The 19,176-nt window shown below is 42.8% G+C and overlaps 1 protein-coding gene across 7 annotated transcripts in view; it reads right to left on the bottom strand.

The window, feature by feature from the left end:
• LOC148041884 (uncharacterized) overlaps nt 1-19,176 on the bottom strand; it is a 269,651-nt gene that overhangs the window by 38,791 nt on the left and 211,684 nt on the right. For all 7 annotated transcript variants that reach the window (XM_087683761.1, XM_087683772.1, XM_087683781.1 and 4 more), the window contains 3 exons: nt 18,712-18,900; nt 13,367-13,759; nt 12,752-13,024 (listed from right to left, as the gene is read on the bottom strand). In XM_087683761.1, the coding sequence (XP_087539887.1) occupies nt 12,752-13,024; nt 13,367-13,759; nt 18,712-18,900 (855 nt within the window). The remainder of the gene's footprint in view (nt 1-12,751; nt 13,025-13,366; nt 13,760-18,711; nt 18,901-19,176) is intronic.

The following is a 19,176-nucleotide window of genomic DNA, read 5'->3' as shown; positions in this document are numbered from 1 at the left end:
GACCATAATCCAAACAGGTGCTGATGTGCTCGGCTGTGACGAGTGGGCCTCTGTGGTAACCTTGACGGGAGGTAACTCATAGATGTGGACGAGACTCGCATCGGAGGTCTCTACAGAGATGATGTGGGCCTCTGCAGTCTTGTCAAACAAGCCCCTTGGAATTGAGAACGTTGTTGACTGAGATGGCTGATTGATGGCAGTGTGAGTTTGACCTTTCCATTGTCCCTTGCCATCATCCTGCATCCCTTGAGGGGGGTTGCCCGACTGAGAGGCAGAGGTCTATCAATTGGGTTTTGGTGCTGTGCCTCTTGCCTTTGATCAACACTCATTGCCAAAATGGCCAGCCTTTTGACAATATTGACAATACCTATTCTTCTTAGGTACATTCTGCCACCCGGGTTTGAGTTGAGACTGGGAGTTTCCTTGTGATTCCCCTGCCTGTTTTTTATTTCGGTATTGATATTGATATTGATTTTCATTTGAAGTTTGATTTTGTTTTCCCTTTCCTTGCTGTCCCTTCCGAGAATGAGCAACAAGAGTCCCCTATGAGGAATTATTTACATGAAATTGATCGAATAGCCGTGCATAACGCAATACCTGACACTCAAATTCAAGAATGTGGGTAAATTAGGCAAAGAAACCACTTGCTGCACAAAATTGAAGTATTTATATAGCAGTTTGTTAAGAAACAATGTGACCTGATCAGAGGACTTAGGAGTCCCTGTGGTGGAGAATTCAGCAAGAAGTGTCAGATGGGAGAGGATCGAGGTGCAGCTGAAGTGCAGTAGACAGTGTGAGAGTGAGAGACAGAGTTGAGCACGATACCCAATGCAATAGTACTGAATTGAGTGTTGACTGAAAGTACAAATGATAACCCTTATACCTTAGAGTTATAAGGGGCTGTTCACACCTGAACACAGTAAGTGCCCGTAAGTGTGCACCACAAGCACATACAAAATAGTACACATAATCTGGGGGAAAAAACCTCTCCTACCGAGAGTAAAAAGTGCCCCAGTGTCCTAGTGATCACCCGCACACTCCCATATGAGCGTAGGCGTAAGTAAGGCGTGTGAGATACCCAACAAACCCCCCTGGAGTGAAGAGTGATCAAGTGTACAAGGATCATCCGCCACCAAAGGGCGTCAAATTCAAAGCATCGCGAAATGCTTCAAATTTGTCTCGTGGAAGAGCTTTGGTGAAGATGTCTGCCACATTGCTGGTGGTAGGACAGTAGACAAGGCTGATATCACCTGCATGTAGCCTCTCTCTGACAAAGTGGTAGTGAATCTCTATGTGTTTCGTGCGAGCATGAAACACAGGGTTCCGTGCCACTGCAATGGCACTCTGACTGTCAGTATATAAAGGAGTAGGCTCCGTAACAGATACATCCAAATCAGCAAGTAAGCGTCTAAGCCATACGCACTCAACTGCAGTAGTGAAGGCTGCCTTGTACTCAGCTTCACATGACGACGTGGCAACAGTGGATTGTTTCTTGCTAAGCCAAGAAATGCATGACGAGCCAAGAAAGAAACAATTGCCACTAGTGGAGTGACGAGTATCAAAATCACCAGCCCAATCAGAGTCACTGTAAGCATGTAACTGCAGTGGTCCCCCCTTGGCATAAAGCAATCCAAGAGCTCTAGTACCCTGCAAGTAACGAAACACACACTTCACAGCTTGCCAATGCGACATACGAGGCTGATGCATGTACCTGCTCAAAACTGAAACGGCAAACTGTATGTCTGGCCGAGTGTGGCATAGATAGATGAGACATCCCACTGCTGGAGCATAAGTATGGATATCAAACAAATCACTGTCATCATGTAATGACAGTTTGAGCCCAGGTTCCATGGGTGTACAAACTGGCTTGCAATCCTGTAAGCCAAACTTCTCAAGAAGTTGCCCAATGTACCTTGACTGACATAATCCAATGCCTCTAGCATCATGTACGAACTGGATGCCCAAGTAATAGTGCAAAATACCCAAGTCAGACATGTCAAAAGTTTGCTGTAAATTATTTTTGAATGCTGAAATCTGATCAGCATGTGTTCCAGTGAGCAAAAGGTCATCTACATATAGACACAAAATCAGCATGGATCCCCCTTCTTTATGTACATAAAGGGTAGACTCAGATGGGCTGTTTACAAACCCCTGACTAAGCAAGAAAGCATCTATCTTTGCGTACCAAGCTCGTGGAGCTTGTTTCAAACCATATAGAGCTTTTTTCAGCTTGCATACTAAATTTTCTGAGCCTTCAACTGCAAAACCAATGGGCTGCTGTACATACACTTCTTCCTGAAGTTCCCCATGTAAGAATGCAGTCTTTATATCCAGCTGATGCACTTTCCAACCAAAATGTGCAGCCAAGGTAATCATAGACCGAATGGTCGTCATACGGGAGGTAGGAGCAAAGGTCTCCTCATAGTCAATGCCCTTTTTCTGTGCGTAGCCTTTAGCTACCAGCCGTGCCTTGTACTTATCTATGGATCCATCTGCATTCCTTTTCAATTTGTAGACCCATTTCGTACCAATGGCACGCTTGCCAACTGGCAAAGACACCAAATCCCAAGTATGATTCTTATGAATAGAATCCAATTCAGCTTGCATGGCTGCCATCCAATGCACACTATGTCGTGCATCCTCAAAACATTCAGGCTCCTCATTATCATGAGTACATGCTGCCATAACAAACTCCATGGAATGTGCTGAATCATGCAGTCGAGTTTGCCTTCGAGTACGACCAGCCAAGGGTGTTTCCAAATGACTATCTCTCATAGTCTGCGTGTACCATCTAGGCACCTGTCTTGCTTCCTGACTGTGTACAAGTTCCTGCTGAATTTCAGTTTCAGCAATGTGCTGATTTACTGCATGTTCCATAGGAGCAGCTGGCTGAACATTAGGTTCATTTGCTGAAGTACCAGCTGAATCACCAAATGTGATGGGCAGCAGCCCTTCAAAGACATCACGGGCAGCCTGATATGTATCAAAACCAGCCAAGGATAATTCTGATTTTTCATCAAATACAACATCCCTGCTGACAAAAACCTTCTTGATCACGGGATCATAGAGTCTATAGCCTTTGCTTTCGCTGCTATATCCCATAAAGATGCATTTTACAGCCTTGTTGTCCAACTTCTTTCGAAGTACCTGTGGAATATGGGCATATGCAAGACACCCAAAAGTACGGAAGTGGCCAACAGAAGGTTTGCGGCTGTGCCAAGCCTCAAAAGGTGTGACGGTTTTCAAGGCCTTGGTAGGGCATCTGTTCAAAATGTGGCAAGCGCACATGACGGCTTCCATCCAAAAACTATGAGGCAAACTCTTTGCCTTCAGCATACATCTGGCCATCTCCATGAGTGACCGATTTTTCCTCTCTGCTACCCCATTCTGCTGTGGAGTATATGCAGTAGTGTACTGATGGATAATGCCCTTCTGCTGCAAATAAGAATTCAGCATAGAGGACATGTATTCCCCCCCTCGGTCCGAACGGAGAGTCTTAATCTTGCAACCAGACTGAGTTTCCACAAGTGCACTGAAAGCCAAAAATGCATCATACACTTCTGACTTCTTTTTCAAACAGTAGACCCAGCACAAACGTGTAAAGTCATCAATAAATGTTACAAAATAGTAACAACCACCCAATGAATGTGTCTGCATGGGCCCACAAACATCCGAATGCACAAGCTGCAATCTGGCTGTTGCTCTAAAAGCAACATCACGGGGAAAAGAGAAACGATGCATTTTCCCCAAAATGCAACCCTCGCATAAATGCTCAGGAGGTCTCTCCAAGAGAGGTAATCCATCCAACATCTGAGTACGCTGTAATAGCATCAAGCTGCCATAGTTTACATGCCCCAAACGAGCATGCCATAACTCTGCCTCTAACATAGCAGGAGTAAGAGTGGATGTCAAATATGCAGACTGATCTACCGAAAGAGCATCCAACTCATATAACCCATGACACAAAGAACCTGTCAAGACCAATGTCATGTGTTCCTTGTCACGGACCATGCAACGGTCATCATCAAAGGTGACCTGCAAACCACAACGTGCCATAGAAGAAATGGAAAGCAGATTCTTCTTAATGCCAGGCACATACAAAGCATCCTGTAGGCGGAGAATAGAGCCATCAATGGCTGTAAGCTGAATTTCCCCAATACCACGAACAGGGTATGATGCATTATTAGCACACTGAACAGACTTCCCAACGGGAGGTGCACCAAGAGAAGCAAACAAATCTCTACGAGATGTGATATGCCGTGAAGCACCACTGTCAAAGAACCAAGTGTCAGCATCTTCTGTAGAGCTAAATGCTCTATCAGCCCAAGAGACATCATAACTGCAAGTGTAAAAACAATAGTCCCTGTCTGCAACAAAGGACGCGGACTCACTAGCAGTGGAAGGAGCTGCAGAAACAGACATCCCTGACTCCTTCTTCTTCTCTTTGGCGATGCGCTTCCTGCACTCAGTGATGTAGTGGCCAGGCTTCTTGCAGTAATGGCATTTTCCTTTCTTGGCTTGCGTGCCCCCCTGTTTCTGACTTGTCTGTGAAGTGTTACTACTACCAGAACTTTGCGAAGCATTTTTCCCTTGGCTGTTTTTACCCTTCTGCCTTGACATAAAAGCCTGCTCATAGGCTATACCATCCACACCACTGTTCCGTCTAGTTTGTTCCTCCTCTAGAAGCAAACTGACAAGCTGAATGAAAGTGATGGGCTCTTTCGAAATCCTCATAGTGAGGTTCAAGGCAGTATGAAAAGCCAAGTAGGAGGGAGGCAGTGAATTCAATGTCGTAGAAATCAGCTGCGCATCTGAGTAGTACTCATCCACATTCATGAGTTGCTCCCGCAAGTCCTGAATTTTGTTGAGATGATCCTGCATAGAATCACCCTCATTCATCTTTAGAGTCTCTAGCTCTTTCTTCAAGAAAGAGATGCGAGTCTCATTCTTTCCTGCAAACATCTGCTCCAATATCAACCAAGCTTCTTGTGAAGAAGCTGCTGAACGAATATGAGGAATGATAGAACGCTGAACTGCCAATGCAATCAGCGACATAGCCTGTGCATCCCGTGTATCCCAAGTTTTCTGAGCTGCAGTTCTTGGGGGAAGTGGCTGAGCGGGGTGAGGTGGAGGGGGCTGAGGTTACCCTCTTGCACGTCCTCCTGGAGGAGGAGTAGCGGGAGCCACAACTCCCGGTCGTGCTTCCTCTCCACTGACATAATCCCACAAATTTTTTGCCACTAATACATTCTTCATCATGAAAGACCAAAGGGAATAATTGTTCCCGTCCAATCGGTCTTCCTTGGACACATAGGTGAATACATCTCCTCCCTGATTTGCCATTATTTCCCAAAAGGCAATAGAGCAATGTCAATGCAGTACGGGCTGGAAATCTGCAAATTTCCAGAAATTGCAGCAAACACAAGTCTGCAATTAATGTGCAAAGGGTACTCTGTCAAAAAAAAACTGTCACTGATGCACGCTTCCCAAGGTGCAATTAGTGCTCAGCAGCACTAAAACATCAAAAGCCCCAAAATTTTCTGCCCAAAATTTCTGTCACAAATGTCTGTTACAAAAGCCCCAAAATGTGCATTCAATGTGTCACAGACAGACACAGCACGTTTCCCAATGCTGAAAACTGAACCTGCTGTTCAGCACGTTTCCCAATGCTGAACCTGAACCTGTTGCACGAACTCCTGTGTACAAGAAAAGTGCAGAATGTTACCTCTGCGTGTTGACGACGGGCACGATTCCCGAGGTAATGACTGCTGGGTACAGTCGGACTGACGCACAGGTACAGGCGTGCAGGTCCAGTGACACGCGCAGGCAGGACTGGGCGCGCGCTGGGCAGAGGAGGCGGCACCCAGGACTGGCTGGTGGAGACAGGTGGCGCGCTGGCAGCTGGAGCTGACGGCACAGGCTAGCTCAGCGCAGGGAGGCTGCGCAGGCAGACTGACAGGCGAAGGGGCACGCTGGGCAGACACAGGGCAGAGGACACGCTGGGCAGAGGTGGCAGCACGCAGGTACAGGTGGCGCGCTGGGCAGGGCGGTGCTGCGCGCTGATTGTTGGAGCTGCACGCTGGGCAGAGGAGTCGTCTGGTGCTGCGCGCTGACGGACTGACAGGCGCAGGCAGGACTGGGCAGGAACAGGCGGCTGGGGCAGAACTGGCGGGGGCTGCAGACTGCAGACTGAAGACTGCTCTGAGCTGAGCTCTGATACCAAATGTCAGATGGGAGAGGATCGAGGTGCAGCTGAAGTGCAGTAGACAGTGTGAGAGTGAGAGACAGAGTTGAGCACGATACCCAATGCAATAGTACTGAATTGAGTGTTGACTGAAAGTACAAATGATAACCCTTATACCTTAGAGTTATAAGGGGCTGTTCACACCTGAACACAGTAAGTGCCCGTAAGTGTGCACCACAAGCACATACAAAATAGTACACATAATCTGGGGGAAAAAACCTCTCCTACCGAGAGTAAAAAGTGCCCCAGTGTCCTAGTGATCACCCGCACACTCCCATATGAGCGTAGGCGTAAGTAAGGCGTGTGAGATACCCAACAAGAAGATGCTGATACTCAGCCAACTTGACTTTCAAGTCATCACGGTAAAGATTTATTCGACGGGTCCTATCCCAAGCAGCATACAGTTAGTCAAGTGTGCCCATTGCTTTGACACTAAGTCAAAATGCTGAAGCTGAGAATGAAACTCAAGCAATAAGCCCTCCATCAGCTTAACAATAGCGGAGACATTCCTAGCCTTCTATAAGCACATGACCTTGTATGGAACAAGTGCGGGATTAGGTTCAGGTTCCAACCCCTACATAAGATCCCATAGGTTCTGTGAGTCAAGGACATGTCTCATCAAGGTCGACCAAGTTGTAAAGTTTGACTCGTTAAAACAAGTCTTGTCATTGAATGCATGCTTGGCAGAAGATGAGGCAGAACCATGAGGTGTCGGGAATGTGGGGTAAGATGGATGTGGAGGATAAGATGGTGGTGGTGGAGGTGTCTGATAAGGAGGAGGGGGAAGAGGTGGGTAGGCAAAAATAGGCTGAGAGTACCCAATGAGTGCCGATTGATGCGGAGACACTAAAACATGAATGTTCCCATAAGGTGCTAATGGAGGTGGAGGCACTGGGATACGTAAGCCCTCTCCAAATGTTGGCTGGGACTAGGTAATGCAATGGAGGTAAATTGTGGCACCAATTGATCCACACTCAGGAGAGACTGAGGGAAATACGTAGCCTACAATGATCTTGAAAGTGTATGAGGAAAAGGTGGAACACCACTCGGCTGAGGAAGAGATGAAGTCCTAACGGCTATGCCTAAGTTTGAAGAACCCCGTGGTGTGGTGAATGAAAATACATGTGATCCTACAGGAGATACAACATGCGGTGCACTTAATGGAGGTTGAAAGGATGTGGCAGCAAAATAAGAGTGTGGGATGGGAGGGAGGTTAAATGGATTTGTGATAGATGTAGATATGGGAAATAATGTGGATTTCTTTTGTCCATTAAATGCATTAAATTTAAATGATGATAATGAAGATGCACCTACTTCATTTTGACCTTTGAAAACAAAATTGTTTGAAGGAAAAGAAGGAGAAGGAGTACTCACAGTTTCTTGTTTTAACTACTTACCTAGTCTTGAGTTCATAAAGAAATATTTGTCTTCCTCATTGCTCATAAACCAAAAATTGTTTTGCATACGTCTTTCATCATGAAAATCATCCATACCAATAGGAGAAGGGGAATCATCATTAACATTATCTGAAATGGTAGCCATACCTGGCACCGGAGAGAATAAGTATGAAGGCAATGGAGTGTACTCTATGCCATTTTCCACTTGCGGATGGCTAGTCCTAAGTGGAGATTCCGCCCTTCCTGCATGGTTAGTAGATTGGTGCACCGAATCTAAAGGGTGAAATTTAGACTTACCTTCTATCTACTGCTGGGTTCTATGCATCAAAATGAGATCATACTCAACTGCAGTGATCTCGTAAGGTTATGGAACTCCATGGTAGTCCAATATTGTCCTACCATGTCAGGAGCTTGTGAAGCAAGTTGTGAGACTCCAACTTGTTGCTTGATGGATTTAGCTTGGATGTGAGAAGTGGTGCGAAAGTAGTATTCGAAGTTATCCGCCCTTCTGTTATTCCTGCTTCTTATGTAGAGCTTTCAGATCAAGGCCTCGGTTTCTCTCAGAGAACTTAGCTTTGATACTATGTAAAGGACTAATAAAAGAACATAGTTAGGGTTAGGGTAACTCAAAGACAATGAACATAGAGAATGAATGAAGTGATATGACTATTGAATATACAATGCTCATGCAATAAACACACTATGCAGTGAATGAGTACTGTACCTCGAACTTCTATATCTCAAGGATTAGGGTAGAAGTAATGCACTCAAGAGTGTGTTGTACTCTGAAAGGATTCCAAATCGTAGCAAGGCAGCCTTCGGATGTCAAACACTAGCAAATGCAGCCAAGGAAGGCTGGATTTGATGTAGATAGCAATGCAGGAGAGAAAAATACTAAAAACGCAGGTGAGAAGAGAAAACAGCAGTGCCATGTTGAGGAGAGAGAAAACATAAGCTGCAGGAGAGAGACAACAACAGTGAGAGGGTGAGGAGATGATGGCGACAGTTGGAGGAGAGAGAAAATCTGCAGGGCGGCAGTTGGGGCTTGCAAACACAGTAGTATGTTGACGTGGCAGGCTGTATGACAGCTAGATGACGGATAGTAGTAGTCGCTTGGCTGGAAACAGTAGCAAACTGATGAGACGGAGGGCTGAAAATAGGCGCCAGATGAGTGAAGACTGCAATGGACAGCTTGGATTGCAATGTCCTCTGTGAACGAGGTATGGGCAGCAAGCTGAAAACACTTGAAACCTGCAAAACAAGATTGGAGCTGAATGGAGGGCAACATATCTATTTATAAAAATTTTGGGCCCTCCTAAGTTGGTTTGTGCTTATGGGATACAAATAGTCTCTTGGAATGCATTTCTTTTAAATAAACAAGATTTCTCTCTTAATTAAGCATGTTTTGGGGCTATTTAAGTGAAGCTAATGCATTTTTAACTCAACAAGAAATTCGTAATAAGCTTAGGAGAGCCTGAGTATGACAAGGAGGGCAATGCCATTAGTAAGGGTGATGTTGTTAAGGAGGGCGATGTCTCCTCAAGCGGTGACAAGGATGCTTCTACCTTTGATGCCAAGAGTGATATGAGCACTTAGAGCCTAGGGATTCACTATTTGATCATGTATCTTGATTCGGATTGAGCCACGACTTTTATCTCAATTAATTTTTATATATCTATTTATATAAGATTGCCAATTTGGCTCATAATAAAGTTGTTGGTTTCATTATTCATGAATCATGAGCAATGACTCATATTATACTCCTAGGTTTTGAGTCTTGTTTTAATCCTCCTTTGCAGTTACTTTCGACTTAAATCTCTAACTTTATATTTAAGTCTAAACATTAAGTATAGACTTCAAATTATATGTATTTTTTAAAAAATCACATGTAGCATTGGACATAGATCAAAGATTTATTATCTGATTAGTACTATACTAGTATCGGATGTCATTGAATGTGACAACCCTGCCAGCAATCGATAATCAATCTCTGATGGTTATAGATTGATGCAAACTATTGCATACTAATGCAAATGTATAGTTTTAGAGCGGCAGTGAAAACCATACCCATCTACATACCAACAGTTGTGACTAGTATATTGAATAGTAACCTTGTGGCAGATATACCGTTAGCACAGTACCCTAGATACATATTGAATACATCTGAGATCCACTATACACTAGAGCTGTCAATCATTGAAGGAGTGGAACTGCTACCTCCCCTTGAGCATTAGATAATGCCTTGGATCCTTGCTCTGCTGAACTCGACTAAGCCCGTTCCAATGTCGGATCTAACCAAACAGTCTTAGGGTAAAGTTGCAACAACCGAAGATTTTTTGCTAAGTCATCCTTTTCCATCCACTTAGCATTCATTGGTGAATAGTTTTGAAACTTCACTAAATACCTTTTGGAAACTTTATTTATGATCTTTCTCTCTTTATGTGCCAAAATTTGCTCAGGTACCAAAATTTCATCCAGCTCCTCAAGCTTGGGTGGATTTCAGCACAAACATCCTCAAACACATCACTATGAAAAGGCCTCAATAAGCTCACATGAAAGCCATTGTGTATCCACTAGTGTGGAGGAAATTTCAGCCTATATGGACCTAATTAATCAACAATTACAACGAGCATAAAATTCACATAAATTTCAGCCTATATGGACCTAACTGATTAACAATTACAACGAGCATAAAATTCACATAAACTAAAAATACACACTTTACCACTTTAATCTTGGACAATGGATAGCCTATTGGCCCCAAAACTTGGTGCCGCTTGCGGTATTTCCTTAACTTGTATTGCAAATGGATGAAGTACAATTGAGATTCTTTAACACTAATCCAAGTGCCTCTTGTTGCCATAAATGACCAGTAAGCCTTCAAATCAATTTGCCTCTTGATTTGCTAGGGGATTGACCTTCATGTGTGCTCTTTGGAAAATAAATTAGCCCCAAATTCAATGTTGGCTGGTTGCCTCTTAAATCCTCTTGAAATACACTGATTTCAGCTCTGAAAATTCAAGTTTAAAGCCTTCGAATTTGATACGCTTCTCGAGGTGGCTGAAGATTCATCAACATCTCCACCTCCAATGGTTGGATTGCTGTAAAACTTGAAGCAAAGCTAGAAAGAGAAAGAGAGAGAATGTTGTAGAGAGAAAATTCAGAGATTTGTCATGAGAATTTGGTGAAACTAAGCTTGTTGACCTCGTTTTCTAGCCCCAAATGGATTCACAAACACCAAACGGAGTATCAGAGGCTATAATCTTCAAGAGAAAGTGCATTGGCCGTGATCATCAGCTTCCCCTGGTCAAAAATATGCAGCCCCTTCACAAAAACGGTCTCTGATGGTTTAAAAATGGCCCCAAAAGCAAGTAGTAGCAGACCAACCTCTCTTCCCAATAAGTCCAAAATGCAGAAACGTGATTTCCTTCTCCCTTCAGCCCCAATTTAGCTTTCCCAAACTTGCATGGGTGAGTTTTGCCAAGTGGCAGCCTTGTAAATTGTATTTCTAGTATTATCCAGCTCATTAAATTAATTTTTAGAATAATTAATTTTGACAATTGGTATAAGACTTATTTCTGTGCCCAAAAAAGTAATCTAACCAGTCAACAATTAAATTGGCTAGGCTAATTTATCACCCAAGCGATCCTAAGTACTCATTAGCTCAAAGCTGGCATTAATTAATTAATTAATGCAAATCCCCTAGTGTCACCCACACTGACATTGATGGCTAACTAAATGTTCTAGGCTAAGTTCTAACACCCGGTACCACCTAGTACCTGTCAAGCATAACTTGTCACAAATTTTGCCTTTGGCATCAACAAGTGATATGTCGAGGTCCAAGGTTCCACATTGTGAAATAATGGACGTACACCTCACATGTGCAAGTCACATTTGCACATTTGATTAGCTTTTAATCAAATGCTAAGCAAAGAAATAAAATTTCACGTCCTCATGACACACACCCATTTGCTTGCGTAATGGATGAATGGAGACATTGAGCCTATTAGAAGAGACACCTAGTGGGACCTAGAAGAGTGGGGCTAGAGAGATCCACTCCTTGAACAACCATGTGATATTGTTTGGGAGGAGGATAAAGATGAGAAGGACCATAGTAGACTTAGTAGCCACTATCATTGCCCTAGAAATGGTATCTTAGGATCCTTCTTGATAGATTTTTGGAGTGGATTGGACAGTAGCTTCAGGCCTAGCAAGATCTCCTTTTCCCTACAGTTTGTAGTACCTAGGAATTTGGCAACTTTTAGTACATGGCTTGGTTATGGAATGGTCCTAGTGGTATGCACAAGATGCAGAGAGTTAGAGGAGACCTAGAGGCATTGTCTATGCGATTGTTGCTGAGCTCAAGTGGTGTGGAGGAGAGTCCTTAAGATAGTCTTTCATGACACAACTAAGACTATGGTAGTGACTTGGGAGACAATAGCTTGGGTCATTAACATAGGCCTAGCATATGATTATGAGGATCTTTAGGGGAGTCAATCTTTTCTCATTGTTGGCCAGCAGTTGAGTAGGATTTCCACTTTAGACTACTCATAGACAGAATGGATTTAAGGGGCATTGTCACAGATGAGAACTGGTGGTTAGTATCATCACAAGGTTCATTTGAATTGCTAAATGTAGCCATGCTATTGACCTTTAGGATGTTTCAATTGTAGAGACTCTTTGTAGGATCTCGATTCTTGATAGAGACTATTTATACTCTCCATGGGAGATGGAAGAGGCTGCAAGGTGATTCTAAGTGGAGGAGGAGAGATGCTTTTAGACATGGGACTCTGGCACCTGCTTTTACCTAGCACCTGATATGGTCTAGCATAAGAGCCCATTAGATCAGTTTTCCACTCAACCATTATTGTATTCATGATATACTTAGCTGCTCCTTACAGGGCCTTCATTGCACTATACCTTCTACCTCACAGGAGGTGTCATTAACAGAGTTTTCTTTTCCCTGGAAAAAAATTGAATTATAACCGTTTGTTTCCAAATTGTATATCTTTGTAGTTTTTGTACACAACTATGCATGATATTCATGTTCCGTTTCCCCTAAAAACATTACAGACAATTGTTATAATTGTGCTAGTAGCCTGGTTCATACCTCTGGCATGTAGTGTGGGTTTCTCAACTTTGTAGTAATGTAAAGTCGAAAATTCTCACTGTACTCTAATGTGCTGTCTCCCAAGCGAATCTGTAGAGAGCCAGCTTGTTTGAACACGGCCTTTAACAACACTGGCTCCAATGTAGGATCTAGGTCTTCTCCAACGTTCTCTAATAATAATGGGTATCCAAATGTAATGCAGTTTTCCAGTTTTCTCACAAAATCTGGATCCGATAACTTCATCACCTGAAGGTTTTTAGCTTTTTCTTTTGTCTGAGACATCACAAGTAAGAAAATATCAGTTGACATAGGTAAACGAAGGAGTAATGTTAATGAATGGTTTGTGGTTTATTGTATGTAACTGTCTTAGGTGTGAATATTAATTAGAGTAGACATATTACATGATGACAAATGAGAATTCAGATTGAACTGCTTAAATGAAGCCTAGTTAATCTGGCTGTTGTACTAATAAACCCAGCTAATTATAGTCACACTCTGCTCTGTTGAAAATGACTGATACATGTCTAAAAACTCAGAATGGAGATGTTGCAAAGTTGAAATCTCTGTATAAAGAAAAGCTCAGGTGTAATCACGTTCATGTCCCTTTCTGTTTACCTTGATCCATTTGTTGGCTTGTCCTTGTGGGTCAATGAGAAGAGGCCACCTTCGAGCTGCACTGATTATTATCCCATTGTCAATTGAGAAAGTGTCATTTGGTAGTCCATCAATCACCCAGTCCCTTATTGCAACAGGACTTCCAAGCACAGATGCAAGCTTGAATGAATCCGAGCATGGAATATTTTTCTCTTTACATGCTTTGACCCAAACGCTTAGCATCTTTTCACGGTAAGGCAATGTAATTGGGCCAAGATATGCAATGTACCCTGAAGATAAAAGGACGTCTCCAGTGAGGTTACAGTGAATCTTTCCTAGCTCTTCTCCAACATGTGTCCAGCGCACCTTCTCACCTCCTAATCCTCCAATCAGTTTCTCGGCCCTGCTGAGTTTCTGTGAAAATTGATAGAAGACCAAGAAAATGCCTTTTATCAATGCCTTGAAACAAGTTGTAAGCAGAAACTGTTGTACGCAGTTGTTCAGGAGAGCAATATTCAGAAATTCCTTGAAAAAAAATTGTAAAGAGAAATTGTTGTATGCAGTTACATCAGGGGGAGAAGGGGGGCAGTGTGCAGTAATTGTTTTAACAAAACCAAGAAAATGTTGTTTATTCAATGCCTTGAAAAAGTTTGTACCAAGAAACTGTTGTATGCAGTTGTACAGGAGAGCAATCTTCAGAAATTGCATGCATTTTAAAGAAATTTGCATACATATTAGAGACCAGACGTTGAGACACGTGCACAAAAGAATTTATACATTATTTTCCATTTATTAGATTTCTACAGAATGATTGAGCCAAAGAAAACACTTATTTCCCACTCATTTATGCCATCTAATATATATTAACCATTATTTTGGTCTGCTTGACCTTGAGTGTGATACTTCACTCCTTGAAAAATGCTTTTAGGGCCTTTAAATGTTTTTGTACCTTCTCAATTCTCAATAATTGGAATAAAGCATCATATGTGCATGTGCAGGAGGTTCACCCATCAATAGGTTGAAAACAAGGGGTCCTTTGTATGATAAGAGTATAAATAGAATGGCAAATGTGTTGAGTATGCAGATATAATACTCTAGAAAAGCCGGCAAATCTTTTAGATTCTTTATGTAACAATATAGAACTAGTTTTGCAAGTGTGTCCTCCACATTATCTCCAAACATCAGAATGGGCAAATTTCTTTCTCAAAATGGTCTTCAAAATAGCACAGAGCTTGCTGAAACCCCTTCAAAGTAGCCTTTGGGCACCTATAAGTAGTCCTTGATCTTTTCCTTGCCCACCAACACCCATAAGAAATGCTATACTATCAGCCACATATGGTCTGGCACTACAGACCTCCTGATTGGTTATTTATTCAGGCCTTGTGATAGACTCTCCCCTTCATTGTAGTTTTGAAAGTCCCTTACAGGGCTGTTTGTATACTGTATTTTGCCTTGGAAGTCCCCCAAGAAATTTCAGAGGTTGTGAAAAAATTGAAGTGATTCCATTGTCTATATACTGTATTTTGCCTTGGAATACATTGTCCTGAGGGGATTTATTAATAGATTTTTTTTTTCGTCTCGAGGATAAAAACACCCATAAGAAATCACAAAGCTTGTCTATTTGGCCAAAGAAAGAGGAACTACTGTATGGTACTCGACCCATATTTCGAGTGTCTATTTTCAACATTGTTTGAAGAAGCTTACTTGTGTGACAGATATTAAATGCTTCAAACCAAACACTCACACACCACAAAGAGTGGGACTTCAAGTCATAACCTGTCATGAGGCACAAAAAGGCACAATGGAATGGCACACAAGATATATTAATAAGGAATCTTTGTATTCATGATATCGAAAGATACAACATTGAGGCACATCTCAGGACTACACCCTTGTGACACCGCACATGTGAGGGTTCACCACTGAGTATAGGAAATCACACGTAGAGTGGAAACTAAGCTGAGCTCAAAGTCACTACTTTTTTTTTTTTGAAAGTAAAATGTGGCCAAATATATTACTCAAAAGATTGATTACAATGGAGTGCTCATGCTCAACAGACTAGCTGGAGCTGATACAAATCACAAATACATCATGTATACAAGCCTCTCAAGGCGGTCTGGGGGCAAGAAGCCATGGAGGGCTGCCTGCCTGCATCATGAAGAACATGTCGTGGCCGCCCCAAGTGCGCACAAAGTGAAAACAGAGCTCCTGACGAGCTCGAGACTTGCCCTGCACCTGGTCCCACCAGCCGCGAAGGGAGTGGATGATAAAGGTCCAAAGCTCTATCAAAGTCGCTTGTACTGAAAGGCACTCCCTGCCAAAATTCTCCTGACAGTGTGCCTTCTAGATGTGCCATACTGTAAGACTTCCTATGATCTCCCATACCTCTAAGCGGTCTGCTATGGGCTCTAGTACTTGGCGGCTGGGTAAAGCCTTCAAAGTCACTATTACTCCCTATATAGGTGTTTTTGGCTCCAAAGCCATGGTATAGTTACAAGGTCCATACCCTTGCACTCACCCCTAGTTAATGAATTGCTGTCCTCAGCAATCTAAGGGTGGTTTCTTGACTCATTCTAGGGTCTTAACACAGCTTATGTTATCAAGTTGGTCAGTGTCTGCCAGATGGTCTAGGACTCATTAGCGGGGTCTTATCAGAGCCTTTTCTATCAAGCTAGTCAATGTCTGCCACACTACGACTTGGGAGTCTTAACATAGCTTATTCTATCAAGCTGGCCAAGGTCTATCCATCTAGACTTAGTTCTCTTATTCTTTTGGATTCCAGTCCACCCTCGACTCAATTACATTTGAGGAGTGGAGGCTTCATAGCCCTAGCTTGAGGTGGCTTGGCACTTATGGCTTTGCATGCCAAGCTTTGTAGGCGTGATCCCAAGTTGTCACGTTGTTGGGGTCAAGGCATGGTGGCCCGGTTGTAGCCATGTTGTGCCACGCCTTAAGGGAGGGAGTCCATTAAGTAGCTCCTTGCGCTGTTCCTCCCTTTCTTTGTGCCGTCGCCTTGGGCCTTGGGGACTTGGGTCTCTTGGTTCATTTGCCAAGACACTTTTCCCTCATTGCCAAGTCAAGAACTTGGGCTGTTTTCCTTGGCCTCCTTGTTGGATCTTTCTTGCTTGCTTTGAACTTCGAGAAACTGGTTGGTTCAGCTTGTCTTCTTGCATGGAAGGTGCAATCTTGGTGCATGGCACCTCTTAGTACTGCCTTCTTGGTAGTAGTCTTTCGGGTAGTAGTCAAGGTAGTAGCTGTCGGTTCCTTGTTGGGGATGAGGTGTTCCAATATCTGGGTTGAGATCATCCACTCCTTGGTTTTCATCTTCATTCGACCATATTTCTTCTTCTTATTTCACCTGTTTCTCCTTTTCTTGGCCCCTTGGTCCTTCTTTGGTTGGCTTTGCTCCATTCTTCAGCTCTTGGACTCTTTTGGTCCGGATCTGCTTCAAGTATGGTTTGGTCCTCTCTTTGGCTCCTGTAGCTCTAGAGGCAGTCTCCTAGTCCCACCTCAGCATGATTTTCTCTTGCAACTCTATGTCGAGGTCTCGCGCCATCTTCACTTGCCCCAGCCTGGCTCTCTCTCGCACCATGATTAACTGGTAGTCAACCTCCTCCAAGTCTTCATCCAGCTCTTTAGCCCTCTCTTCGAGATTGCGCAGCACATTAGTTCCTTGTTGGGTCTTCCTTAGCAACTTGATGGTCTTTTTCTTTTGCTCGATGAGTTTGAGCCGTAGCTCTTTCTTCTTGTATGTGATTTTGAGCCAGTGACATAGCTCGTCTTCCTCTTCAAAGAAAGTGTCCTCCCATAACCTCAGCTCTCTCTAAGACATTTTTGAATGGTATGCCGTGCATCCCTATCACACTATGGCTCCCTCCTCTCATCTTTGTTCGCACATCAGGTTCTCTTCCAAATTTCAGCAGATAACATGCCCAGGGGGGCATCGCGATGTGGGGCGTCATGTCGTGTCGCATCGCGTCGTGTTGTGTCGTGCTAGGGTTGTGTGTTGCATCGCGTGATGTGTTATGGCAAGATCTCCTCCGCATCCGTGAGCCTACTCTCCTCTCGAGCTAGCATGCTCCACACTAGAGTTGCTCTGATACCAAGTGTTACAAACCTTCACGAGAATTCAAGTCATAACCTATCATGAGGCACAAAAAGGCACAATGGAATGGCACACAAGATATATCAATAAGGAATCTTTGTATTCATGACATCGAAAGATACAACATTGAGGCACATCTCAGGACTACACCCTCGTGATGCCACACATGTGAGGGTTCACCACTGAGTATAGGGAATCACATGTAGAGTGGAAACCAAGCTGAGCTCAGAATCACTACTACTCCCTATGTAGGTGTTTCTGGCTCCAATGCCATGGTATAGCTACAAAGCCCATACCTTTCTACTCAAATTTATCCTCTTAAGCTGGCCTATCACTGGTCTAAATGACATCACCAATGCCGAGAATAAAACTTGGATTCAAATTATGAACAAGATAATTATTTTGGTGAGCCAATCATTTTTTCTGGACCACGACCTGAAAAGGCATTGGAAAATACACAATGATTGTTTTCACATGAATATATGCCTTCTTTTCTATGTCCTTGTGCTTGTTATTATTGCTGTTTTCAGTATTCATGTAAGAAAGGAAGGCTATTAGAGTTGTTTGTTTGATTTTCCTGCTCAGTTTTGGACTCAATACATTTTCCTTACCTTTTTGACTACCCCAACTCCAATGGATGATCAATATGACCAATCAAGGACTATAGATGCAACTTGACACATACAACTCATGGGCTATCTCACAATTGCAAGACCTGGAGTACATTGATTCATGGTATACAGCCTAAGAGTGTAATTGGCTTTCAGCCTTGGAAATAGAGTACAATTAGTACTCCTATTTTTGTACTCTCATTTTATGTCATTATTAAGTATATTTCCAACATGTTTTGTGTTCATTGTCTACCTGCCGACTGTATTTGTGTATGAAGCTTTGGTGTTCAACACCTGCATACTTTGTGTTTGTGTGTGTCAGTCCTCCCACATTCAACACGAAAGTTGTAGGCTTTACATAATGAAAGAGAATTCACTCAGAACTCCAGTTTTTTGTAATTGGCCATCATATCATGAACAATACAAGCAGTTTGATCTCAAACACAACACCCTGGACCATCTATATGCGTTACAATGTGCTCCCCTCTTAGATAAACAACAACTAATGTCTTTCAACTAAGAAGGCTCTCAATAGTTTAAGAACATTTTTATAAGACACTTAACTGCTTGGAGGAATAAAGTTCATTAGAAGTTTGAGAGGTGAAAACTCTTTCTACAGTTGCATTACTAAGTTAACTAACTCAGTTTACCTTTTGGCAATTCTGAACATCTTGCTCCAGTGCCAACTTCTTCTGCTCCATGATGTCAAGTTGCCCTTGTAATTTTTGCAACTTTTCTTCAACTTCCTTTAACATTTCTTTCTTTTTTGATAATGCTGCTTGTAAGACCTCAAACTCAGCAGTTGCTGCATCCAATTTAGCTTTCTTTGGTGCAACCACCTGCAGGTTCGCAAAGGCACATGCAATAATGATCCATTTACAAATTATTTAGATGATCTGAAACAAAATTTTTGAACTGTTCACTTGAAATTTCGATGTGAGGCTCTCATTTATATTGCAATCTCCAGAAATTTAGAAAATATATCCTTCATTCAAGAGGAAGAATGGTGGGATTTGGAAAGGGAGACTTACTAAGGGAATTCTTGGTTCAAGAAAAACTGAAGAGCAGTTTGAAGAACATCTCAAAGCATACAAGCTTTGTGCAATTTCTTGCAT

Source organism: Lygodium microphyllum, chromosome 1, assembly GCF_053477565.2.
Source record: "Lygodium microphyllum isolate KBCC chromosome 1, Lygodium_microphyllum_v1.1.10, whole genome shotgun sequence".
Classification (NCBI taxonomy): domain Eukaryota; kingdom Viridiplantae; phylum Streptophyta; class Polypodiopsida; order Schizaeales; family Lygodiaceae; genus Lygodium; species Lygodium microphyllum.
This window is presented reverse-complemented; position numbering and strand designations above follow the sequence as displayed.